Below are 26,689 nucleotides of genomic sequence, written 5' to 3' on the forward strand. Positions count from 1 at the left end.
TCCCACCGGCCAGGACACAGCAGAGAGAAGAGGACAGTTGCGGGCGCAAGAGACAAGCAAAACAACTGACTGAAGCAAAAAAAAATCAGAGCCAGAGGCAACAAGAAACCTGAGGAATTCACAGAAATCTTGGGACAGTCATTGGACTTCTTACAGGACCTGGGATAGAAGCTCCAAGCCAATTTTACTTAAGTCTCCAAGCACAGTGTGACCTCAGCTGACATCTGGGTACCGCAGCACCATCTACTAGATGTCTCACACTCATCACGCTCTTGTTTTATTTCTGCCTTCCCCGCCAGACTGAGCTCTGCTCAGTCCTGGGTATCTTTCTTTCTTCGTACTGCATCCTGGTGCCCATCTCAGGCAGGCACCTAAAGATATTTGTTGAGTGAATAAACTTTTTTTCTGACCAGAATTTAAGGTGGTTTAAAAAAGAAACAAAAGATACTAAAATGGGATCATTTCTTATTTTTTATTTAGACACCCCACTGAACTGGAAATAGAGTGAAAGACACAGTTGAAAATGGAAGATGGCTAACATGATAGGAATCTAAGTTTATTTGCTAAAAGATTGGAAGAGATTGGAATTGGCTTATCAGAATGTTTCACAAGCACATCAAAATCAACCTGTCAACTGTAAAAATATCAAAAAGAACTAAAACCCTGTGCTTCTGACCTTGATGAAAAGAAGACTTTCTTAAACAGGGCCTGAAAAAGCAGAGGTCATAACTCAAAGACTGGTTTCATTTAAAATTTCTATGCTACAAAAGTAACAGAAAAGAAATTTAGTTGCAAAAACTAGAACAGACAAAGGCTTGGCACTGAGAAGAATAATATGTATTAAAACTAACCTATTCGTAATAATAACCTAATCAAACTAGTAAGCAAAGGAGAAGTCACCTAATGGAGAAATCAGGCCAGGAGTTCCTCTTCAGTGAAAAGAAAACATAAGTAGCAAGTAATCATATAAAGAAGTATTCGACCCTTCTAGAATTAATGAAATACAAATTGAAATGAGGTAAGATTTTTTTCACTTATAGATTGGCAAAAATTTCAAAGTTGTGTAACACTCTAATGTAAATTGGTATAGATACTTTGGTAAATATTAAAATTTAAATACACCCTACCTGAGAAATTCTACTCTGCATGTGTCTGACAGAAACAGTAACTTGAGTGTGAGGAAACTTGACAAATATGTTTACCGAAGCATTTGAGCATTTGCTGGAATGGAAAGAACTGGAAGCAATCTCAGTTACGACTAAATAAAATGTGGAATATCTATATCATGAAACACTATGCAGCAGTTTTTAAAATAAGGTGGATCTCTGCACAAACACAGTTATATCTACAAACATCTTGTCGGGTAAGAAAAGCAAGTTGCAGAGAGTTACGTATAATGTGGTACCTACTGTTTTGAAAATCACAAGAAACAATCTTACGTGTTTTCTGCTGGGACATATACATGCATGTGACTGCACAGAGCGGGGAAGACCTGCTCCAACAGATCCCAGTAATTATCTCCAGGTGGGAAGAAGGGGTGGCAGTGGCCAAAGGATATTAGACTTCTTACCTATAACGTTTCAAATTTTTGCAAGAAAAAAAACGTATGTTGTTTGTATTATTAAAATAATTTAAAATTAAGTGCATAACAGCAAGACACTACTGAGCAATGGAAAAAAAACGAACCGCTGGGACACACACATCATGGGTGAATGTCACAGGCGGTAGCTAAGCAAAAGAAGACCGGTGCAAAGAGTGCATTCGTAGCAAGACCATTGAGATGAAGTTCCAGAACAGGGAGAACTAGTCTATATGGGACAAGAAAGGCAAAGCTATGGTCTCTTCTGAGAGTGGGGAGACTGGTGAGGGGCACTAGAGGCGTAGAAAGATGTGGGTCATGTGAATGAATCCGTTTGTTAAAATTGGGCCGTTGTGATCTGTGCATTTTTGCGTGTGTAAAAAAAAAATTAAATTAACAAAACTATGCATAGTTTTGTGTCTTTCATGATACCATGTTTAAATTTTTTCATTTTGCCCCAAATTAGATCAGCCCTTCCTCAAACATGCTCATCCTGTTTCCCATCTCTGCCGTCCTCTCATTGATTACTGTTCACCCAAGCCCAGCCCAGACTCCAGACAAGAAGGACCCGGCAACTGTGGGCACCCCCCAGCAGCGATGGTTTGAGGAAAAGAGGGGTGTGTTCCATGTGTTGAATGGAGGTGGTGGGCAGGTGTTTTATTCGTGGAGAATGTGTGTTGTGTGCTGCGTGGCCAGTGCCATGAAGGAGACCCAGGACAGGAACTGTGAGTCATTTCCTGTGCTAACTAATCAGCATTTGTTTCGTGTTCAGGAATCAGTTTACAGAGATGGGAAGCAGAATAGATGAATAGGAAGATACCAGTTCAGCCTTTTAATTATGGAAAAGTCGGAAAGGGCAGAGACACAAAGCAAATGGGTGTGTGCTCTGGAGAGAAAAAGATGCCACCTTAGAACTGTTCTCTGTTGACCTTTAAAGGGCCACAGCCTTTTCTGATTAGGTCCTTTCTTCATATCTTACAAGAGCAGGATGTAAATGTGGAATTTCAGTAAAGAAGGGACCTATGCTCTGGGGTGGGAAGACAGACGGGGCAAATACCCTCCTTGCAGGCTGATGACTGGAATTCCTAACAAAGGATACGAACTTTCAACCAAATTAGTGATAAGATTTAAAAAGTAAAATGCTTGGGAGTTGTTATGAGGGTTAAACGAACCTTTGCATTAGGAAAAATTCCTGGCATTCAATGGCAGTCATAAACATTATCTAGAAGTTGTCGCATCAGCCCAAGCAAACTGAGATTGAGATTATTTTTGCTTTGTTCAAACATTTCTTAGTTAATTTTAGTTTTAAAAACTCCAACCTATCTTAATTGGAAGAAAAGACAAAGAGAGAAAACATTTTTACAACTTGGTCCAGATTGGTAGGGGATGTGGTAGTTTAGAGATGAAGGGTGTAAGCAGCCTGGAGACCCAGTCAGTCTCTGACATGAGGGAGGCTGAGACAGACAGTGAAACGGCACCGAGGCAAGAAGGCTAAGGGAAGCGTGGAGACCAGAGCACCTTTGCGTCACAGCCATCCAAGTTGTAGGCTCTTCCCTCTCCTCACTGTCTCATTCATTAATAGACTGGCTGGCTGACCCCTGGTATAAGAAGACTGGGTCCAAATCTATGCAGATACTTTCCTTTCTTTTTATAAATTGAAGTATAATTGATTTACAGTGTTGTGTTGTTTCTGGTGTACAGCTTTATATATATTCAGTTTTATATATACATTCTTTTTCATATTCTTTTCCACTATGGTCTATCACAGGATACTGAATGTAGTTCACTGTGCTATACAGTAGGACCTCGTTGTTTATCCATTCTATATATAATAGTTTGGATCTGCTAGTCTGAAACTTCCAATCCTTCCTTCCCCCACTCCTCTCCCCCTTGGCAATCACAAGTCTGACCTGTATTTCTGTGAGTCTGTTTCTGTTTCGTAAATAAGTTCATTTGGGTCATATTTTAGATTCCACACATAAGTGATATCATATGGTATTTGTCTTTCTCTTTCTGACTTACTTTGCTTAGAATGATAATCTCTAGGTCCATCCATGTAGCTACAAATGGCATTATTTCATTCTTTTTTATGGCTAAGTAATCTTTCTTATGGCTGATATATATATATATATATATATATATGTATATATATGTACATATATATATCACATGTGATATACGTATATCACATCTTCTTTATCCATTCACCTGTCGATGGACATTTAGGTTGTTTCCATGTCTTGACTATTGTGAATAATGCTGCTATGAACACAGAGGTGCATGGGATACTTTTCTTTTTTAATAGACAGATTTTTATTATGATAAAATACATGTAACATAAACTTTGCCATCTTAAGCATTCTTAAGTGTACAATTCAGTGGCATTAAGTACATCAGCAATGTTGTACAACCATCACCACTATCTATTTCCAAAACTTTTCATCACCCCAATGTGGGAGTACCTTTTACCTCCCTTGACTTACAAAATGATAACTCCATCATTGAATACTAGAGCTGAAGGAGCTTGGAGGCTATCATCAATCACCTCATTTATACAGATAAAGAAATTGATACTCATAAAGGTTTTATTCAAGGTCACAAAGCTAGGTGATAGCAGAGCTGGAACTCAATCCAGAATTCTTGATTCTTAATCAAGAGCTCAGTCCCCAGGGAGTTCTTTCTGCCATACACTCTATTCTGCTTCAACTATTTTTAGTCATTCAGATTAATTAGTCTAATGCAGAGGTCATAGTGCCAAATGCCCACCAAAGCCTACAGGCACAAGACAGACATTCAATAGATGCTTCTTGGATAACTGAATTACTACATCTGACAACCTGAAGGGGTTAATAAATCCCCCTATCTAACTGAGGACAGCCAACTGTAACATTATTGCCATATTGATTGCCAGTTTTTAAAAGAAAAGCCCAAAATTTAGATTTGTATGTAAAATGTCTTAATATTAAACACTATTGCTGTTTGGAGGCCGCAGTCATTATTCAGACTTCTGTACCTTCAGAAATCCAGGTGTGCTGTGTAAGAACCATCAGAGAAATATGAGTCCCCAGTAGCATGTAATAGATACTGGACAGATGTTTATTGGATAAGTGAATAAGCATCACGAATTCGCTCCATCACGTTTCCTCTTCAGGCTAGGACACTGGAGGTATTCAAGAAAAGCCTTTAGAAAAGATTCTTGTGTTTAATGGGAAGTTAGGAAGTCGACCAATGAAGTCGTTTATTTACTTATTCATTGATTTACTGACTCACGAATTTATAGATCATATATTGTATACCAGGCACTGTGCTAGATATTGGATATACGAAGAACAGGAATACACAGCCTTTGCCCACCAGGAACTCACAAGCTCTCATAAACAACTATAAGACGATGTTGTAACTTATTGGAAAGATGGTGCCCAGTGCAAGTGTAAAGGAAATGCACAGGTAGGGAGTGTTTGAGGGGCCCAGGGGAAAGGTGGAAGAGCTAGAAAAAATGAGAAACAGTTTACCAGTGACAGGCTGCAAATGGAGAGTGAAAAAGAATAGGTGGTTGGGCGGATGGCTATTAACTACTCTAAAATTTGACATTTCTCTTGTCTATATTAGGAGTGTTGTTCATGAGGTGTGGTGAGCCTAGTTGTTTAATTAACCTTTTACTCTACTTCCCTGAGAATACAGATATCTCTAAAACTTTATGTTTCTCTTCCCTTTTTAATGACTAAATGTAATAATTAGACAAGTATGTCAAGATGCATGTACAAGGATATTTACTGTCATATTATCTCATTTTTTTCAATAGTAAAGACTCAGAAATGAGAAAATCATAGAAATTTTATTAAAGAAGTTATTATGAAATGAACTACCTTGCAGTTATTTAAAATTGTTTTTCTTTTGTTTGTTTTTTTGCGGTACGTGGGCCTCTCACTGTTGTGGCCTCTCCCGTTGCAGAGCACAGGCTCTGGACGCTCAGGCTCAGCGGCCATGGCTCATGGGCCCAGCCGCTCCGCGGCATGTGGGATCTTCCCAGACCGGGACACGAACCCATGTCCCCTGCATCGGCAGGCGGACCCCCAACCACTGTGCCACCAGGGAAGCCCTAAAATTGTTTTTAAAGAATAAATAATTACATGGGGAAATGCATAAGATGTAATATTAAGTCTTGAAAAAAATACAAAATTATATGTTTACTATCAGAGTTAAAATGTGTATATGGAGAGAAGTTTGCATAAGAAAAGAGTTAGATCCCACATGCTGCGGAGCGGCTGGGCCCGTGAGCCATGGCCACTGAGGCTGCACGTCCGGAGCCTGTGCACCGCAACGGGAGAGGCCACGACAGTGAGAGGCCCGCGTGCCGCAAAAAAAACAAAAAACAAAAAACAAACAAAAAAAGAGTTAAAGTAAATATTCTAAAATATTAACAGTAGATTTTTTATTGTTGTAATTACAGATAGTTATGTTTTCCCCTCTATATTTCTTTATTTTTCAAACTTTCAACAATGACTATTATTTTCTTGGTTTAAAAAATATTAGTTTGCAATGTTATTTTGGGTGCATATTGGGTTATCCGTCCAGCCAGACAACTTGTCTGGGAAGTGTCCCCAAACTTTCACTCTAGATCCACAAAGTCATTGAAGTGACTCCTAAGACCCAAGAGTGTACAAAAAAAACCCTGTCCCCTTGGCTACAGTCAGTTGGGCCACAGGTGGGCATCTGACCCAGGCTAGGCCAGTCAGATTATATTTACTGAAAATTTGGAGATGAAAATGATTCACAAATCAAGTGTCCTTTTGAAAGGAAGAGATAAAAACGAGAGCTGGAGGGTGACCATTTTTTCTCTTTGTAAACTAAGGAGTAGAAAAAAGTAGTCCCCAGAGGAGGAAAGAATATTGCCAATGTGCAGAGAGAAGGAAGGGAGAGACAGCAACCAGGTGGGGTCAGATTCCCATGACATGTGACCCTACCTCTCGTCCTTCCTGAGGCCCTCAGTGCTACCCTTAAATTCCATGAGACAGCTCTATGCCTTACAAGAAATTTCCCTTTTTTGCTTAATCTGAATTGATTTGGATTTTATTTCTTGAAACCTAGGGGTCTATCTAATACAAATATCTCTGGTAGCATAAGGAGAGAAGCCAAGCTCCCTGAGAGAGCTTCAAAATGACACTGCTACTCTGTGAGGCCAAGGACTGCATTTCTCAACTGGGGTTCCCATCATCTGACCCAATGTCAGGTACAGGGCTGGTGCATGACACAAGCTCACTGAGTGACAGCCTGCAAGAATGAATGTTGTATTGCTCTGCCTTTACCCTACCTGGTCTACATTGCTACGTAATAATTAGAGTGTATCAGGGGTAGTGAAAGGACATTTCCTAGCGCCCTTCCGTTCTTCTTATAGGAAAAGTGCTCAGTATATGTGGCCTGGGAAACATCATCTTTTGTTCAATTCCACAATAATTTCATCAGCACTCAAATTCACTTGTAATTAAAGGTTAGGCATAGCTGAAAACATCTCTTTCATTGCTAACGGGCAAAAGGCCTCATTTGGAAAATACAGAAAGTTTCTTATCAAAGCAAAAGAATACAAATTGACGTATAAATGTAATCAGAAGGCACTTTCTACAATTTATTATTCATCTGTCAGACAGTCAAGAGCAGCCACAGGGTGTAACGTGCTGCCAAGTCATTCTCTATTTTAAACATGGTGAGTTAGAGAAAGTGCAGAATCGTTTGAATGGAGCCTTTTCTCCAAGGCAATAGGGCAAAATATGTATGGTATATAAATAGGGTAACTTGTAAAAGTTTGGGGTTTTTTGAAATGATGAAACCAGGTCAAATTTCCAAAGTTTCCTATAACTCCAAAATCTCACTTTGGAGATAGGAACATATGTTTCAAAGCTGCGAAACCAGTGGTATGAACAGCATTACCGGATGTCGTTAACAGTGCAAAGTCTTTAAGTTTTCTGACCTACTAAATTTAAATAGGAGGTTTAAAACGTTCTGGAAATTGTATAATGTACAAATTGCAATGTCAGGCTGTCAACTGTTAGATTCAATTGCAAATTGAAAACTTTTCTACCACATGTATGGCTTATATAACCCTAAAGGAAGACGATGGTAGGGCCAGTAGCAAGAAAAAGTAAACTGTGAATCATAGCCATCCAAATACTTTAAATGCATGAGCTTTGACTCTTTGGGAAATAGACCTGTACTTTTCACTCAAACAGAGCCTTATGAGTTGAGGGTTAATATCTGTGTTAAATTTCCTCTCTAGAATCATGAAGATGCAGGCTGAGAACTGGGGATACAGTGATGAATGAAAAGGACAAGCTCTGCTCTCTCATGGCAACCTGATAAATGACCTTCAAGTTGGGATCTGAAGGATGAATAATAGTCATGCAAACAAGGAAAGGGAAGGAGTTCCAGGCAAGGAAAGAGCATACTAGAAGGCCTGAATGAAACAGAAAGCGCCTTGAGTTATAGTTTTACATACATGTATGTACCTGTATTAATCATATTTTTTTATTTTCTGTATTTTATGGTGGTTTGACATCTTGGGGACCAGGGGAGGGACTGCCTCTCTCAGGGTTAGCTGATTTCTAGAGAGTGCAAGCCTGTCTTTAATAGGCAAACCAACCAATCCTGAGTCCCTGCCTCCACCTACCTTGTTTTATCAGGCTCCTGCAGTCCAGGATACTGTCCCCCTGTTCTAAATCATCCCAGAACCAGGGACAACTAGGGACCACCTCTATAGCCCAGAGCCCACTGAAATTATTCAAACTAGCTAATCCTAAATCTGCTTACCCTGCCTTGTCTTGCATTTCCCACAGAAACCACAGTAAACACTCATGGCTGTATCTTCCCCATATCCCTTCTGCCTCCTGACCAACCCTGGTGTTTCCCCAAGTGGCCTTGCATGGCACTGGCATGCCCCTTTTCTTGGGAACTGTAAGTAACTGTATCTTTTTTTTCCCCAGTCTTATTGAGATGTAACTGACACATAACACTGTATTAGTTTTAGGTGTACAACATGATGATTTGATATGTGCACAGACTGCAAAATGATTTCCACAGTAAGTTTAGTTAACAACCATCAAACTGTCTCTGAATTGGTAGCCATCTCTTGATCTGCTGGCCTCACCATATCTAAATAAAAACAAAATCCCTGGTGCATTTTAAAGCAGTGACTCGCATATTGTCATGGTATAACCAAAACTAAAAGAAAAAAATACAGTATCAGAATAAATACTGACAAAAGAAATATTAGTACATACACTACTAAAAATATCTTGAATGAAAAACTGGAAAATATCTCCAATAAAAATGCCATACAAAATAGAGAGACTGGCATTCATTCAATCAATGTGTATTTGTTGAACACCCTGTGTGCCAGGCACTGTGCCGGGTACTTGGATACAATAGTGAACAAAACAGAGATCTCAGTTCTGTGGACCTTGTATTCTAGTGAGGAAGGGAGAAAAAAAATAATAAACCATAAAATTGGTAGCTATAAAAACATATTGAGTGCTAAGGGAAAAAATTTTCAGGAATGTGATGATTAGGGTGGGCCTCAATTGAGGAGGTGAGATTTGATCAGAGACTTGAAAGAGATGAGGGTCATGCAGGTATCTGAGGGTACAGCCAATGAAAGGCCCTAAGATGGGGTCAGGTGTGGCTGTTCAAGAACAGCAAGGCTAGAACACTGTGGCTGGAACAAAGTGAATGAGGGGGGAAGACTGACCAGGTTAGAGGAGTGACAAGGATAGAAAAGCAGGAAGTAGGAGGTGGGGGAATGGCAGATCGTGGCAGGCCTTGTGCCCCATTTTAAGGACTTAGGCTTTTACTCTGAGTGAGATGGAGAGTCATCAGAGGGTTTGGAGTGACATGATCTTAGGTTTTTAAACGATAACCCTGGGTCCCATGTTGAGAATATACAACAGAGTGCCGGGGAGGAAGAAGGGAGCCCATTGGGACAACTACAGTAATAATTCAGGCGAGAGATGATGGGCATTCAGACTGCGCTGGTAGCAGTGAAGATGGCGAGAACTGATCAGAGTTTGGATGTATTTTGAAGGTCAAGTCAAAAGAATTTCCTGGCAAAGTGGATGTGAAGTTTGAAAGGGAAGAGTCAAGGGTGATCTCAAGGTTTTGGCTGAGCAACTGGAAGAATGGACTTGCCAGCAATCAAGCTGAAATAGATTGTGATGAAGAGACAACTGGGGGTTCAGGTCTGGAGAAGAGAGCGAGGTCCATGTGGATGACGTAAATTGGGGAGTTGTCCGCATATAGATGCTTACAGTTACAAGACTGAGAGTGACTGAATATGGGGAAGAGATGACCAAGGCCTCGGCCCTGGGGAGAAGAATCTTCATTCGTGATGAAAATTAAGTCATCAATAGAAGGAAATTATGCTTATGGATGTGAAGAGATAGTAAGAAGCCATTAAAAATGTTTAGAGCTCACAGAATATAGAAAAATATTTATTTCCATGGGAACAAAGCAATATACAAGATTATATCTAAATATGACACATCATTGTAATATGTGTATAGATATAGATATGGTTATAGGGATAGGCATATACATGAATTTATGAGAAAGAGAGGAAAGACATACAAGATTGTTAACATTATTTTTCCCTGGGTGGTAAAACTACAGGTTACTTCCCCCTACTTTCTAATTTACTGAATTTTCAACATTTTTTTCAATGAATATGCATTATATTCGTCATCAGGGAGGACTTTAAAAAAAAAACTCTTTTTTCATTTTCAGAAGTAACAAAAATGTCACTTTTCCATAACAATCATATTTTTTCTTTAACCATGTTTTTCAGTGGAGTACAATGGGTTAATTTAGTATGTTTATGGACACTGTCAGTAATTCAATAATAGTGGATTTTTAATAACATGAAACATGTCTTTCTCTTAAAGTGAAATATTGGTGCCAAATCTTGCCCTATGGGACTCCCCTGGCTGTCCAGTGGTTAAGACGCTGTGCTTCCAATGCAAGGGGCACGGGTTTGATCCCTGGTCGAGAACTAAGATTCCTCGCACCATGCGACACAGCCAAAAAAAAAAAAAAAAAAAATCTTGCCCCACCAAAACTGCGAGCTGATTATGCAGAGCTTCTAATCATCCCCAGCCTGAAACCTAGGCCCCGTGAAGTCTCTCCCCACGTGGCCATTGATGACCACTCCATTCTTCTAGTACTTTGGGCCCCAAATCTGGGAGTCACCCTTCATTTCCCTGTTTTCTCTCACATTCCATCCAATCCATCACTTCATTTCCCTGTTTTCTCTCACAATTCCATCCAATCCATCAAGACACTCTCTTGGGTCTATTTTCAGAATATATCCGGATCTGATCACTTCTCATCAGTTCTGCTGCTCTCTGGTCCCAGTCATCATCGTTTCCTCTCTGGATTACTCGAAGAAACTAGTCACCGCTGTCCCTGTTTCCTCCTTGATCCCCTGTTGCTTCCACACAGCAGCCAGAGTATGTAAAACTTAGCTCAGATGATGGCACTTCTCAGCTTCAAACCCTGCAGTAGCTCCCATCACAGTCAGTGAGAGTCAGAGTCTGCAGTGGTCTGTGTGGTCCCACACAATCTGCTTCCCTGCTCACAAACTCCCACCCTACTCCCAGTTAAGTCTTTGATGTCATTCGCCGTTTCTCCCCATCTCACTCGCTCTACTCCAGCGTGCTGGCCTTGCAGTTGCTTGAACATGCCAGGCATGCACAGTGCTCTGTCTTAGGGTCTTGGCACTGCTGGTCCCGGCAATGTCGACTGCTCTTATCCCTTTCACGTCTTTGCTCAAATGTCACCTTCTAAGTGCAACCAGTCCCCTCCACCTGAACTCTAAATTCCCTGTATCCTGCTCTCTTTTTTCATCAAATACGTATTATCTTCTAACATATGATACCATTTACTTATTGTTTATTATGTATTTTCTCTCTGCCCCTACTAGAATGTAAGCTCCACAAGGGCAGAGATTTTTATTTTTGGTCACTGACATATTCTGTATGCCTAGGACAGTGCCAGCTTATAGGAAATATTTATGGTTGAATTACCCTATTACTACAGGGTGCATTTTATACAGGCCCCTTAGCAGCCCATCAATTACCTGTTGACCCCTGTGATTCTGGTACACTAGAAAAGAGATAATAACCCTCAAATAAGTTAGGATAATAATAACAGCTAAGTGCTCACTGTGGGCCAGACACTGTTCTAAGGGCATCACATGTAGCAGATTATTTAATTCTCTTAATAATCCTATGGGGTGGGTGCTATCATTGTCCTCATCACAGAGGAGGAAGCTGAGGCACAGAGAGGTTAAGGGTAACGTCCAGTGTCACACAGCCCCTGAAAGGCAGAACTAGCATTTAAACACAATCTAGAGCCAGAGTCTGTGGTCTTTGTGACTACTTTCTATATACCTCTCAGATGCACATGTATTCAGGGAATAAAGCCCCTACATGATTCTAGATGCTGGATGTAACATGAACAATATTTGCTGAAGGAAATGACATCCTCTTGGCATCATCCCCCAAATATTAAAAAATTAATCAGAAATTTTTCATTCATGGAATTTTAAAAGATCAAGTTACTAAAGATTTATTTCAGTATTCTAACACTTCTTTGCTTTTTTCTCAGTAGAGGACAAAACTATTTTTCCCCACACTTCTCTATTGTTCATTTATTTCATTCAGTAAATAATTTTCCCAAATCACATTCTTGCTTTTGTTTAATACTTTTTGTATTAATGGGAAAATGATTTTTAAGGGAAAGCTGATATTTGTGTTAATAGTAATAGTAAATTGAATATATATCCTGTAATATAATTGAACACATATGACTTAGAACCATTTTTTGACTATGAGAAAAAAGTGGTACAATGTACCCGGCAAAACTTATTTCCACAAAATGGAAACTGGTCTTTCCAGTACTGTTTGGATATTTTTATAGCTACACTAGTGGGAGGATTTATATAGTTCTTTCCTTCTGTGTTCATCTGCCATGATGATTAAAAATTTAAATAAGTTTGCCAGTAGCCCTGTTTGGCAGCTGTCGTACCTATTAAATAGAGTGCATCTTTAGAGCATTCCATTCACTGCTAAGTGGAAAGAATTTTAAAGAAAACTAACCTAACTTCCTCGGGAGGAAGAGATTACACACGATTCAAGTGAAAGTTAAGATACATTGTAAATATGTATTATTGTAATAGGTAAGAATTTCAATTCCAGTTATAACTTCCGAAATACATTTATAGTGTGATTCGAACTCCTTTAGCTGTGGCGAATCCAGCTATGATAGCAGTTGATGTAGTTATCTTTCTGCCTCTCCAAACTCTGGATTCACCATGAGCTGCTTGAGAGTGAAAAACTCCATTACCTCAACACTTGGTCCATGTGAAATCTCTAGATACCATAGAGCTAGGCTATTGCTGGATGGTTTTGATGGCATGTAAATAAGTTTTTATGACCTCTTTGTAATCTATTTTCATATTTCTCAGAGGAATAAAAAATGCTGCTCCTTCTTGAGAGAGGCCCTATAAATGTATTGATATTTAGGAATTATCAAAATAGTGCTCTGATATTAAAGCTCCTCAGATATATAAGTAATGTACAATTAATACTAAGAAAAATTATATCATCATATATAGCTAGTGTTTTATCACTAACATTTAACGTATGATATAAGGAAAATATTCCTAAAATTGGAGTTGGGCAGGCTAGATAAGCATCACCCATGGGCTTCCCTGGTGGCGCAGTGGTTGAGAGTTCGCCTGCCGATGGGGAGGACACGGGTTCGTGCCCCGGTCAGGGAGGATCCCACATGCCGCGGAGAGGCTGGGGCCGTGAGTCATGGCCGCTGAGCCTGCGCGTCCGGAGCCTGTGCTCCGCAAGGGGAGAGGCCACAGCAGTGAGAGGCCCGCGTACCGCAAAAAACAAAAAGAATCACCCAGAGAGTTTTTTAAAAATGCAGAGTCCTGGGGCCCACTCTCAAATATTCTGATTCCATAGGCTAGGGTGCAGCCTAGGAATCTGGATTTCTGAAAGCATGTCCAACTAATTCTAATGTATAACCACGAATAAGAGCCAGTGTTCAAAGACACTCATATAGTCCCATTATAGGCCTCCAGTCCCTAGCCCCCGCTAAGGTGGTAAGCAACTTGAGGTAGAAGGATCGTCTTACTTATCATTACATCCCCTTCAGTGCCCAGTACAGCAAGATTTGTTGAGTTTATTTGAGTTGAATTGCTTTGACATGGGAAATCGTGCCTGGAAGTGAACACATAGTCACTGGAAAGCTTTATCCCCTCTGCAAGTTAATTGGCCTTTGGCACAAAGTGTCCTATTAGGTAGATGAGTCAGTTATTCCCCAGCCTAATCACCCCTTTGGGAAGGAGCCTGTATTTGAGAGTCAGACAGACCTGTGTATAAGCATTGATTCTGCCTTTAACGACAAGTATACCATACATTTAACCTCTATCATCCTGTGTCCTAATCTGTTAAATGGGTATAATACTAACCATACCGTAGGACAGTTGTAAGGATTAGGTGAGAAAATGTATGTTAGGTGCTTGCTACACAGAACGTGCTAAATAAATGTAAATTGCCTGTATTATATCTCCATTTTCTTTTGTGCAGAGCTGAAAATCATGGTTCTATGATGAGAATAGTGAGAGAACAGATTCTGAACCAGAGGTACCCTACCAAATCAAAAGCTAACCTGCCTCTGGATTACTATAGGAATTGTAATCAAAATGATATAGTAACATGACTATTATAGCTATGCTGTGTTAGCCCTCAGTTTCAGTAATAGCTATACACAGAATTTAACTGTATTCATTTCCTAGGTTTGCTGTAACAAATCACCCCAAACTCCGTGTCTTGAAACAACAGAAATTTATTCTTCCACAGTTCTGGAGGCCAGGAGTCTGAATTTAAGGTGGTGGTAGAGCCACCCGCCCTCTGCAAGGATCCGCCTCTAGGGAAGGATCCTTCCTTGCCTTTTCCAGCCTCTGGTGGTTCCTGGTGCTCCTTGGCTTGTGGCGGCATCACTCCAGTCTCTGCTTCCATCTCCACGTGGCCTTTTTTCTCTATGTCCTTTGCTTTGCCAGTAAGAATACCAGTCATGATTCTATCCTGAGGTTCTTAACTAATTATATCCGCGATTATAATTCTGAGGTTCATTGTGGACCTAAACTTTGGAGGGGCACCATCCAACCCACCACACTAAACATCTATGCTATAGATTGCTAAATATTCCCCAGATCTGTTCTTCCTTTCTTAGTAACATAAACCTTAATTTCTAGTTAGATACAGAGGTGTCCAGAATAAAGACTCCATCCGTAACGTCACAGCTAAAAGTATGATCATGTGACTAAGTTGTGTCCAATAAGATGTAATTAGAAGTGCAGTGTGAACCCTTAAAGGGAAGGAACTTACTTGTCTTCCCCCTTTCTCCTTCTTGCTTCTTTGAATGTAGATGCGGTGAATTGAGCAGCCACTTTGGACTATAACGTAATGACACATGTTGAGGGTAAGAGCCTGGGTCCCTGACAACTTCCTAAAGCTGCTCTACCCTGGACTGTCTCCTATTGGACTTCTGTGTAACAGAGAAAAATACTTATCTCTTGCATAAGTCAATGTTATTTGGGATTTTTCTGCTACAGATAGCTGGACCTAATCCTAGCAAGTACAACCATCTGTTCTCTTGTATGATAGATTTGAGATAAACTCGGACTAAAAAATCAGAATTATATTGAGCATTTTAATAAAAATTTGGATGGTTCCAAAGGGATTCAGCCCTTTGTCTCAGGGTCTTATTATCATTATAACTATATTAACTTAGTGAATAATTTAGTGAAACATTATGTTATACTTATTGGTTTTGTTTCCTTCCTAACCTCCTTCTTATGAGACAAACCAAATAAGATCAATTTCCTGCTGTGCCTCTAGCACTTGGCTGGGCCGGGTATTGCCAAAATCTAGGTGTATCATTCACAGTGTGGTCTCCTCAGGGTACCACTGCAGTGTGAATAGTGCCCCCTGGGGGTGTGCAATGTGGTGGCTCTACTGCTAGGCTTCATACGCTATGGAGAAATAAAAGAAGATGCCTCCCCTCATTTGAGGAGCAGCAATGATCTCATAAGCTTAACAGAGTTTAGTTTTTAAGCTGTATGTCAGTATCATATTCCTGGAAATAATTGCTCGGGGCTTAATCACAGACACTAGGATTCACTCAACACAGTTTAAGGAAAAAGAGATGACTTACTGGATCCACAGGATGGCCTGGGATGTCCTGCAGTAACCAACAGCCCCTAAACCTCATTTTTATAAAACAACCAAGGTTTATTTCTCACTCATGGTACGTGAACATCATGGGTTGACTAGGGATTCCATTCTGTGGCATCATCATTCCAAGCTACTGGAGCAGCCACTTTCCAGAACCCAATCATTGGAAGGACATGGAGGAGGGGCTCTAGTTTGAGCTTCCACAAATGACTCTCAGAACAAGACTGCAGAACCGACAAATTAAGGGTGCTGCTTGCTCTGACATGACTGGGAAGCTGCAGCCATGGCAGCTAACCCTAGGACCACACTGCCTTAGCCACCCTGTTTCTGAAACACTCTGCTAGGCTTTTAAGGTGCATCATTAACTTCCAAATACCCTCACAGTTAATGACCAGATACTAGAACCTCAGCTACCACTGCTGCAGGAAAGTCAAAAGCCTCCAGAGAGAACTGGCAGATGCATGCTTTCCATCTCACAGTGGTCACTTCCATCTTCCAGTTTTTATTTTGCTGTATCTACTTGGTGGAAGTGAGGTCATATATGGAAAATGAGCTCTAAGGAAGTCTAAAACCTGTAGCTTTGAGCTTTCCAGCCTCGATTGCTCAGTAAAGCACTTGACAAGGGGCTTGGAATGGAGTTGAGTGAGACATTCTCTATTATCTGCCGCACATACAATACTACTTTGTTCTTTCATACATTCCTCCTACTGTTTCTAGGCACAGTATTAGATGGTGGCGGTGGAGGGAAGTTGGGGAGCATGTCAGGGACTGAGATGAAAACAATGGCCTGGTTTTTAATTATGATCTATGAACATCTTGAGATCAAACTTAGCAATCCACACAACTAAATTTGGAAATAAGTTTGAAATGGAGTTGTGGGAACACATCTTTTTTACACATACCACAGGAAGCTGCTTTAAAAAAACGTCCCAAGTTAAATAATTGAAAATGTGTAGAAATCAAAAGGTTCACACAAGCACCATTAGCATTCATCGGAGACAGTGTTCCAATTCTTTTTGTTCTCCACGACCACCACGAATACAGTGAAGAGCATCCCACTTCCTACCAGCATCTTTTCAGGGAATTAAACACCTATTATGTGCCTTCGTTTTCTTTCAGAAATGAAAATTTGCTGATTGAAAACCTTTTCATCAAACATTTCGTCTCTCATTCTCAATGAGTTCCTTTTTTATTAGCACTTAAGCATGATCAAGTCTCTCATTTAAAGAAAAATAATCCTTCCTCTTAACCCCATGTTTCCCTCGAGCACCACCTTCCACCTCTCTGCCCTTCACAGCCACAATTCTGATGTGTGCTTGCTGTGGTGGCTGTCCTCACCTCCCCCTCACTCTCAGCACTGTTCCATGACTCCTTCCCCACCCTTCTGCTCAAACCATCCCTGGAGAGCTCATCACACTTTCCCCAAAATCCAATGGACAATTTTACGCCCTTATTTTTCTTGGTCTCTCAACAGATTCAAAAACAGTTGAACACTTCCTTCTTCTTTTTTATTTAATTTAATTTTATATTGTATTATAATTGATTTACAATGTTGTGTTAGTTTCAGATGCACAGCAAAGTGATCCAGTTATACATATACACATATCCATTCTTTTTCAGATTCTTTTCTTGTATGGGTTATTACAGAACACTGAGTAGAGTTCCCTGTCCTATACAGTAGGTCCTTGTTGACTATCTATTTTACATATAGTGGTATATATCTGTTAATCCCAAACTCCTAATTCATCCCTCCCTAGCACCTTTCCCCTTTGGGAACCGTAAGTTTGTTTTCGAAGTCTGTGAGTCTGTTTCTGTTTTGTAAATAAGTTCATTTGTATCATTTTTTTTACATTCCACATTACTTCTTTCTTTTTGAAATACTCCTTGGCTCTCACGACCATATATTCTCCTGGTTTTCTTCCTACCTCTTTCGTAGTTTGTCTCCAGTACACTTACAGATGGAATAAAATGCTAAATGGGACTTGCCCTGGTGTCTCAAATTTAAGCTGAAACCCAAGGCTAGAAACAAACAACATGTACCTCCAAATTCAGAACAGAAGTATTGATATTATAACTTGCTAAGAGTGGACAGATCTTATCCTGTGCTCAGCTCAACTAGAGAATCACTAGAGGAACAGGATTTTTTGGAAGAGAGTGGCTGGCCAAACTGGGAGTGCAGCAGCACTTTTTCTCCCCTTCCATAGAGGGGTAAGGAGCAGGCTACCTCATCTCAAGCCAAGTGAGAGAGGCAGTAAGTAAACGCTCAGAGAAATGTAGGCTGAGTGCTTTCCACAAGTGAACACTGGCTTCTTACTCCCAGCTGAAATGCAAAAACTTCTTGTTTTACTTCTAGGATCATACTAGAGCCAAGCCCAGTTTTATGGAGAGCCTGACATGGGCTTCAAAGAGTTTAAAAGTCTATGTGATAAAGACAGAAACTGCCTGGAAAGGCTCTGTCAGCACAGGGGGCGGGGAGGATGGAGAGAGATAGTGGGGGCAGCCCATGTTACCAGGGTTTGGAATATTTCCTCCAGGCCAACTGGACCATGTGGGGATGTGTCAGTCATTAGGGCTGTTTGAAAATTTTCCAATTCTTCTCTTTGTCAGGGCCTGTGGATGATAACTTCCTCACTCTCCTTCGAGTTAGAGTTGGATAGATACGTAGCTTTAGCCCCTGAAATGTGGGCAGAAGATATGTGTCACTTCTGGGTAGAAGCTTGAAGTGTCAGCACAGGGTTTGCCATGTTTTTTTCCACCTGACGAGGTGATCACAGAAGCGTGAGTCAAGAGGGAGACTCTATCAGCCTGGGTTCCTGCATGACTACAATAAATAGAGCCCCCTGCTAACCCACAATGGACACCTAGATGAGTGAGAGTAAATTTCTACTGATTTAGGGGCTGTTGTAGCGTAACCTGGCCTATCTTGACTAATACAGGAAAGTGGCACAAACTTGCAAGAATCCAACTCAGGAAGGGGGCTGTGTGGGACTTGGTTACCCAGCAGAAAAAAGGATGGCGGTTGAGGGGAATTGTGAGAGTTCATTTGGATAATGGGTTTTCGGAGTTAAGGAAGAACACACTATAGATATTCCCAGGTGTTTGGGGGAAGATGAGGGATAAGTGTCTTTAGAGAGCTTACAAAGTCCCCACGGGAGGAAGACCATTTTAACATCTGTCATGGGAAAGCAAAGTTGACAGACAACTACAAAAGAAATACTTTTGTTATGTTTTCTTTTATCCCACCTTCCTACATTAACCTGGAAGGAACTAAGAGCTGGAGAGGGGATGGGGGAAGTGTGGTGCAAAAAGAGTGAAAGAACAGACCATACGCTTTCTCTACTCCATGACTAGGAAACTGTCAGGCTGGAGCTAGAGGAAGAAAGCTGGGATTGTATGAAGCTTTTATCTTTTTTGGGGGGACAGGGGGAGCTGATTGAAGTGTAGATGATTTACAATGCTGTGTTAGGTTCAGGTGTACAGCAAAGCGATTCAGAGAGATATATATTATTTTTTTCAGATTATTTTCCATTATAAGTTATTACAAGGTACTAAGTATAGTTCCCTGTGCTATATAGTAGGTGTTTGTTGGTTATCTATTTTATATATAGTAGTGTGTATACATTAATCCCAAATTCCTAATTGGATGGAAGCCTTTTTTTTTCTGGCCGCGCCTTGCAGCTTGCGAGATATTAGTTCCCTGACCAGGGATCAAACCTGGGCCATGGCAGTGAAATCACCAAGTCCTGACCACTGGACCACCAGGCAATTTCTCTGGATGGAAGCTTTTAGATGGGAGTTTTAATTTAAATTGGTCTGGACATTCTAGTATATGAAAATGGACTATTTGAGTACAGAGAAGTTGAAAAAAATTAATGGAATGTGCTCAAGATATTGTCCAGGGTGAAATGGTTTGAAGACATTGATGAAAGAAGAATGAAGCTATTTTCTGAGTATATCCTACCAAGTTCAACCAATTCAATAAACAAGTTCTGATTCCTCAAAAAAAAATCTTAAATGTGGATAATCTTCAGGGTTTTATCTTAGGCCCTCTTCTCACACTCTACTTTCATATATTTACATGGCTGAAAATTTACATGGCTATGCTTTTTCCCAAACCTGTTTTTCAGGCACAGACCACTCTCCTGAGTTACAGAATTGATATACACAATTTCTTGCTGGGCACTGGCACTCGAATAGATCTTGGGAATGCATACCAACTGGATTCATTAACATCCACCTTGTGCCCTCTTAAACCACGTCTCCTCAGTGATCCCTTTCTGATTTCAGTGCCCAAGGTGGAACTCTTAACTTTTGCACCTGCAAATCGCCTAACATCCAATCATCAATCACCAAGTCCTTTCTGCTCTGCCTCATAAATATATCTCAAATCTGTTCACTTCTCTCCATCGGCCCTGTAACTACGTTGGTCTGAATCATCTTGCATCTCTCATAGGAAGAACTGCAGTGGTCTCCATCTGGACTCTCTGCTTCTAGTCTCACTGAATTCCAATCTATTATTTTCATTGCACCTACAAGTGATCCTTATAAAATGAATTATTTGTCCAGCAAATATGTATCCCATGCCTCTTGTGCACCAGGACCTTTTCTAAGTTCTGGGGAGAGAAGCAGAGCACAAAACAGACAGAGTCCTTGTCCTCATGGAGTTTACATTCTAATGGGAAGAAGGTAGTATTAAACACAATTACCTATAACAGTCTTCAACAGAGGATTTTGAAAGCGGTAATTATGTAGTCAAGTAAACTTGGAACTTTTCTGCATGTTATGTGTGTGTTATATTAAGAGAAATACAACATATTAATTTAGTGGGTTTAGGAGAATTTGTTGGGCCAATAAGAAAAGATACAAGATAAATAGACTATAAATTGTTACATTTTTGCAATCACATAATTGAGATAAACTCAGAGTAGGAATTTGACAGCACGGAGCAGGAGGTCCTGCTCAGGCTCAGCTACACAGGGACAATTCCCAGTCGCCTCTGTCACAGGCCTTGTATCCCCCTCACCCCTCCCATATTAATTAATGATAGCTTACTGAGAAGAACCACATGCAAGTGACATAAACTATAATTAGGGTGGAGTTATCTCCAGAATTTCTAGGCATTGAAGACCTGTTATATCTCCCACAGATTTGATCGTATCTAGTGTAAACAGACTAGGTCTTTTTAAATCTACTGTTCTGCCTGGTAGCATCACTTCCTAGAAGGAACCTTGGATTAGAAGACAGAAAAGCTTACTATCCTGATAGCTTTTTTTTTTTTTTTTGCTCAAAACATAGCAGGTATTTATTAAGATTCATTTCCCCGTTAGTTTTTCTTTTTTTCTCATCTTCCACCCTACTTTTTTTTTTTGTACATCTTTATTGGAGTATAATTGCTTTACAACGTTGTGTTAGTTTCTGCTGTACAACAAAGTGAATCAGATATATGTATACATATATATATATATATATATATATCCCCATATCCCCTCCCTCTTGAGCCTCCCTCCTACCCTCCCTATCCTGCCCCTCTAGGTGGTCACAAAGCACCGAGCCGATCTCCCTGTGCTATGCAGCAGCTTCCCACTAGCTATCTATTTTACATTTAGTAGTGTTTATATGTCAGTGTTACTCTCTCACTTCATTCCAGCCTCCCTTTCCCTGCCGTGTCCTCAAGTCTGTTCTCAACATCTGCATCTTTATTCCTGCCTTACCAATAGGTTCATCAGTACCATTTTTCTAGATTCCATATGTATGTGTTAGCATACAGTATTTGTTTTTCTCTTTCTGACTTACTTCACTCTGTACAACAGACTCTAGGTCCATCCACCTCACTACAAATAACTCAATTTCGTTCCTTTTTATGGCTGAATAATATTCCATTGTATATATGTGCCACATCTTCTTTATCCATTCGTCTGTCGATGGACATTTAGGTTGTTTCCATGTCCTGGCTATTGTAAATAGTTCTGCAATGAACATTGTGGTACATGTATCTTTTTGAATTACAGTTTTCTCAGGGTATATGCCCAGTAGTGGGATTGCTGGATCATATGGTAATTCTATTTTTAGTTTTTTAAGGAATCTCCATACTGTTCTCCATAGTGGCTGTATCAATTTACATTCCCACCAACAGTGCAGCAGGGTTCCCTTTTCTCCACACCCTCTCTAGCATTTATTGTTTGTAGAGTTTTTGATGATGGCCATTCTGACCAGTGTGAGGTGATACCTCATTGTGGTTTTGATTTGCATTTCTCTAATGCTTAGTGATGTTTAGCATGTTTTCATGTGTTTGTTGGCCTCCTGTATGTCTTCTTTGGAGAAATGTCTATTTAGGTTTTCCGCCCATTTTTGGATTGGGTTGTTTGTTTATTTTGATACTGAGCTGCATGAGCTGCTTGTATATTTTGGAGATTAATCCTTTGTCAGTTGCTTCATTTGCAAATATTTTCTCCCATTCGGAGGGTTGTCTTTTTGTCTTGCTTATGGTTCCTTTGCTGTGCAAAAGCTTTGAAGTTTCATTAGGTCCCATTTGTTTATTTTTGTTTTTATTTCCATTTCTCTAGGAGGTGGGTCAAAAAGGATCTTGCTGTGATTCATGTCATAGAGTGTTCTGCCTATGTTTTCCTCTAAGAGTTTCATAGTGTCTGGCCTTACATTTAGGTCTTTAATCCATTTTGAGCTTATTTTTGTGTATGGTGTTAGTAAGCTTGGGTTGCAAATTGATATCTTGATGCCTCATTGCCTTCACAGCTGGCACCAACCCAAGAAGTGTCAAGCTTCCCCAAGGGGAGTAAGGAAGATATCATAATAGACTAGGTTTGCTACAGCAACCAATAACCTCCAAATTTTAGTGGCTCAATGCATACAATAACAAATACACATATTTGTTATTCACACTATGCCTGTTGTAAAGCAGACAAAGACATGCTCTGTTTTACAAAGTCAATCAAGGCCCCAGGTGGTGGAGGTTCTACCATCTAGAATGTTGTTGGCCCCCTTGTTCACCCTTCATTAGCTTCTACTAGTTATACAGCCTAGATTATTTAAAGGGGATCCAGGAAGCAAAGCCTTTCATATACTCAGGTAGGAAAGCAGTAGTGGATTTTGGTAAGCATTAGGGAGTCTTCTATCTAAGCCCACAGTCACTGTATTCAGAAAGCCTTTTCTTACCCACATTCACCAGTTTCCAGGTAAGATGTTGCTTTTATATCTTTCCATAGTACTTTTACATCCTCTGACATTATCAGCAGTAGTCCCCCCTCATCCACAGTTTCACTTTCCACAGTTTCAGTCACCCATGGTCTGAAAATATTAAATGGAAGATTCCAGAAATAAATAATCCATAAATTTTCAATTGTGTGCCATTCTGCATAGTGTGGATGAGATCTCCAGCCGTCCTGCTCCATCACATCTAGGACGTGCATCATCCCTTTGTCTAGCAGATGCTGCCTGTTAATCCTTCAGTAGCCATCTCAGGTATCAGATCAACTGTTTGCGGGATCTCAGCGATTATGTTCAAGTAACACTTATTTTCCTTCGTCTCGGCCCCAAAGCACAAGAGTAGTACAGCCGGCTGTTTGGGTGTACTAAAGGGTAGCCATAAGGTTCTTCCATTAAGCAGAAAGGTGAAAGTTCTCGACTTAATGAGGAAAGAAAAGAAGTGTACGCTGAGGTTGCTAAGATCTATGGCAGGAGCAAATCTTCTCTCCATGAAATTGTGAAGTAGAAAAAGAAATTCATGCCAGTTTTGCTGTTGTACCTCACACAGCAAAAGTTGCAGCCACAGTGCCCAATGAGAGCTTAGTTAAGATGGAAAAGGCATTAAATTTATACAATAAGATGTTTTGAGAGAGAGAGAAAGACCACATTCACATAACTTTTACTACAGTGTATTGTTAAAATTGTTCTATTTTATTATTAGTTATTGTCATTAATCTCTTACTGTGCCTAACTTAGAAATTAAGCTTTATCCTAGGTATGTATTTATAGGAAAAAACAGTATATAAAAGGTTTGGTTCTATCCACAGTTTCAGCATCCACTGGGGGGTCTTGGAATGTAACCCCCCTGGATAAGGGGGGCAACTGAACATATTATTTTACTTCTTGCTGAATTGTCATCTTAAAAGAAAATAATAAAATAAAATAAATTGTCTTCTTGCCTTCTTAGATCTTGTGCTCACCTACCCCCCTCCTAAAACACACTTGCCCTTCTACTTTGCCTGGCTAACTCATATTTATTCGGTAGGTCTTAGTGAAAACTACTTTCACTAGTCACGGGAAAAAGATATAATGTGAACGATAGTTCACATTAACCGTAGTTCTTCACCTTACAAAATTTTTAAGTAAGGGAATTAGGGCTCCTCAGAAAGTATCTGATACCAGATCTCAGAGGAGGAAAGAGCAAAGAAGAGTCAAATACATCTTTTTTTTTTTTTTTTTGGTACGCGGGCCTCTCACTGCTGTGGCCTCTCCCGTTGCAGAGCACAGGCTCCGGACGCGCAGGCTCAGCGGCCATGGCTCACGGGCCCAGAGGCTCCGCGGCATGTGGCATCTTCCCAGACCGGGGCACGAACCTGTGTCCCCTGCATCGTCAGGCGGACTCTCAACCACTGCGCCACCAGGGAAGCCCAATCAAATACATCTTGTTGACAAAAACTGAAGATTTTTTTTGTTAATACCTAAATAAATGTTAACAATAATACAGACAGGAGAGATTAGTCACTGGGCAAAGGTGATAAATTTGGCATAAAAAATGACCACAGTAATTGGAAGGTATTGAGTCTGTCAAAGGAGACATGAGTCCATGGTAATTTTCAAAAGGTAGAAGTGATTTTTAAAAATCTGCTAAAAGGATGGTTTGAGATTTTAAAAATATTTATTTATTGAACGAATGAATGAGTTGTACTTTGGTTAAAATAGAAAATGGTCATTAACAGGAAAATAAGCAGTTGCAACTTAGAGAATGTGTTTACTCGTATTAAAAAAAAACACAAGAATTTTTAACCTTTGTATCAGACTTATAAAAAAAATTGATTTAAGCTGTAGCAGAGGGATTTGTATATTCAAAGAAGAAATTCCTGGCTGTGCTCATTGTTAAACGCTAGAGTGAGGTTGTTGACTGTTTCTTGGGAAGTTTTTTCCTCTCTGGGTGTTTATGTACAATTCTGCCAGAAGGCAGGAGAATACAGCACAGCTGATTTCCTAAAACTCCTTCAGGCGTTCGGCTCTCTAAGGTGGTCATTATGAGGCAGATATAGATATGCTTGTGCTGTGTTAGACTCAATTCAGTGAAAACTTGGGTGAGCTTTGTGAATGGACATTCCATAAGTGAAATATTTACAGTTGCATTAAGTATGCATTTGCATCAAAGATGTAGGTTCCTGTAATTATGAGCACCTGGGAAACTCTTCAACAGTATGTATGGAATTAGCACTTACCTACTTTACTGAGGTTTTCTTTGTCATGCCTTATCTTGGAATCTTTTTCTGTGAAAGAAATGAGTTCGCCAGCTGAAAAGTATATTAGGAAAAAGGTCTGTGCTCATGTGAAAACTATTCTAGAATCGTACAACTTCAAAGGTTGGGTTTCTCTTACTGGATGAAGAAAAGCAAAATGCTGCCCATAAATGGACAATTGAGTACAAAAGCAGAAGGGGTAATGAAATATTACAACCAAAAAAGAAATGGAAGAGCTGGCAAGAGAACTGGAATACAGCAAAATGGAGGGATATAAAATTAGCTGAAAACAGAGGCAGTTGTAGAAAACCTCCTTTGAGTGGGTAGCTCAAATGCTAATGATTCTGATAAAAATCCAGGCTTTGACTAGAGAAAACTAGGTATTTAGATCCAGCAATATATTTGGGAAGGTATGGGGAGAGCTAACTTGAAAACCGCACCTCAGTTGGCTCAGAGGGGAGGTGGAAATGTAGACTCTGTGAAAGAAAGTTTAATATGTTTTTCTTAAAGCTATCTGCTAAATGAGACCAGATAATTTATGCATTGACGATGTGAAGCCCTTGTTAGCTTGGCTTCAAAAGCAATAATTGTCCAAGGACTGTAATCCATTACTAATCAGTGATAAAGACTGTTGTCAGGACTGAGCTAATTAGATACGGTCTTAAAAGTGTGTTTGAATGCCAAATTCCAGTATAGATTGACAAACATAGCATGGAAATGTGCCAGGGGCAGGGGACTAAAGGAATAAAATTGAAGTGAATTAAACAAGACGGCAGAAGAATAAAACAGAAGGATGAACATATATCAAAGTTTGTAGGGAGTTCTAAACATATCAAAATTGAACACTTTGTCTCAGTTTGGTTCCTCCAAGAAGCAAGACCCCAAAATAGAATGAAATAGGAAGGAAATGTATTGAGGGAAATGCTTGTGAAGGAGGAAGGGAGCATGGAGGATTTGAGGTGGGCTCCCTGTGGAAGGACAGAGGAAAGGAAGGAGCCCCAGACTGCAGCGCAGCACGGCAGATGGCAAGCGCCCTAGCCAAGGCTGCCCGTTGGAGCAGTAATGTGCTGGGGAGAAAGGGCCCAGCTCTAGTAGTACCGCTGTGCTGAGGCATTAGCTGGGAGCAGCCTGCGGGGGTCCTGGCTTGAGCGTGAATGCTGTGCCCATTCACAAAATGCAGCAGCTAGGGCTTCCCTGGTGGCGCAGTGGTTGACAGTCCGCCTGCCGATGCAGGGGACACGGGTTCGTGACCTGGTCCGGGAAGATCCCACATGCTGTGGAGTGGCTGGGCCCGTGAGCCATGGCCGCGGAGCCTGCGCGTCCGGAGCCTGTGCTCCGCAACGGGAGAGGCCACAGCA

The 26,689-nt window shown here is 40.4% G+C and overlaps 1 protein-coding gene across 1 annotated transcript in view; it reads left to right on the forward strand.

Moving 5' to 3' along the window:
* Window positions 1-2,063: 2,063 nt before the first annotated feature.
* The window catches only part of RAVER2 (ribonucleoprotein, PTB binding 2), a 141,189-nt gene continuing 116,563 nt past the window's right edge, over window positions 2,064-26,689 (forward strand). Inside the window, exon 1 of the mRNA XM_007460117.1 lies at window positions 2,064-2,304. Within this exon, the coding sequence (XP_007460179.1) occupies window positions 2,064-2,304 (241 nt within the window). The remainder of the gene's footprint in view (window positions 2,305-26,689) is intronic.

Source organism: Lipotes vexillifer, unplaced genomic scaffold (assembly GCF_000442215.2).
Source record: "Lipotes vexillifer unplaced genomic scaffold, Lipotes_vexillifer_v1.1 scaffold134, whole genome shotgun sequence".
Lineage (NCBI taxonomy): Eukaryota > Metazoa > Chordata > Mammalia > Artiodactyla > Lipotidae > Lipotes > Lipotes vexillifer.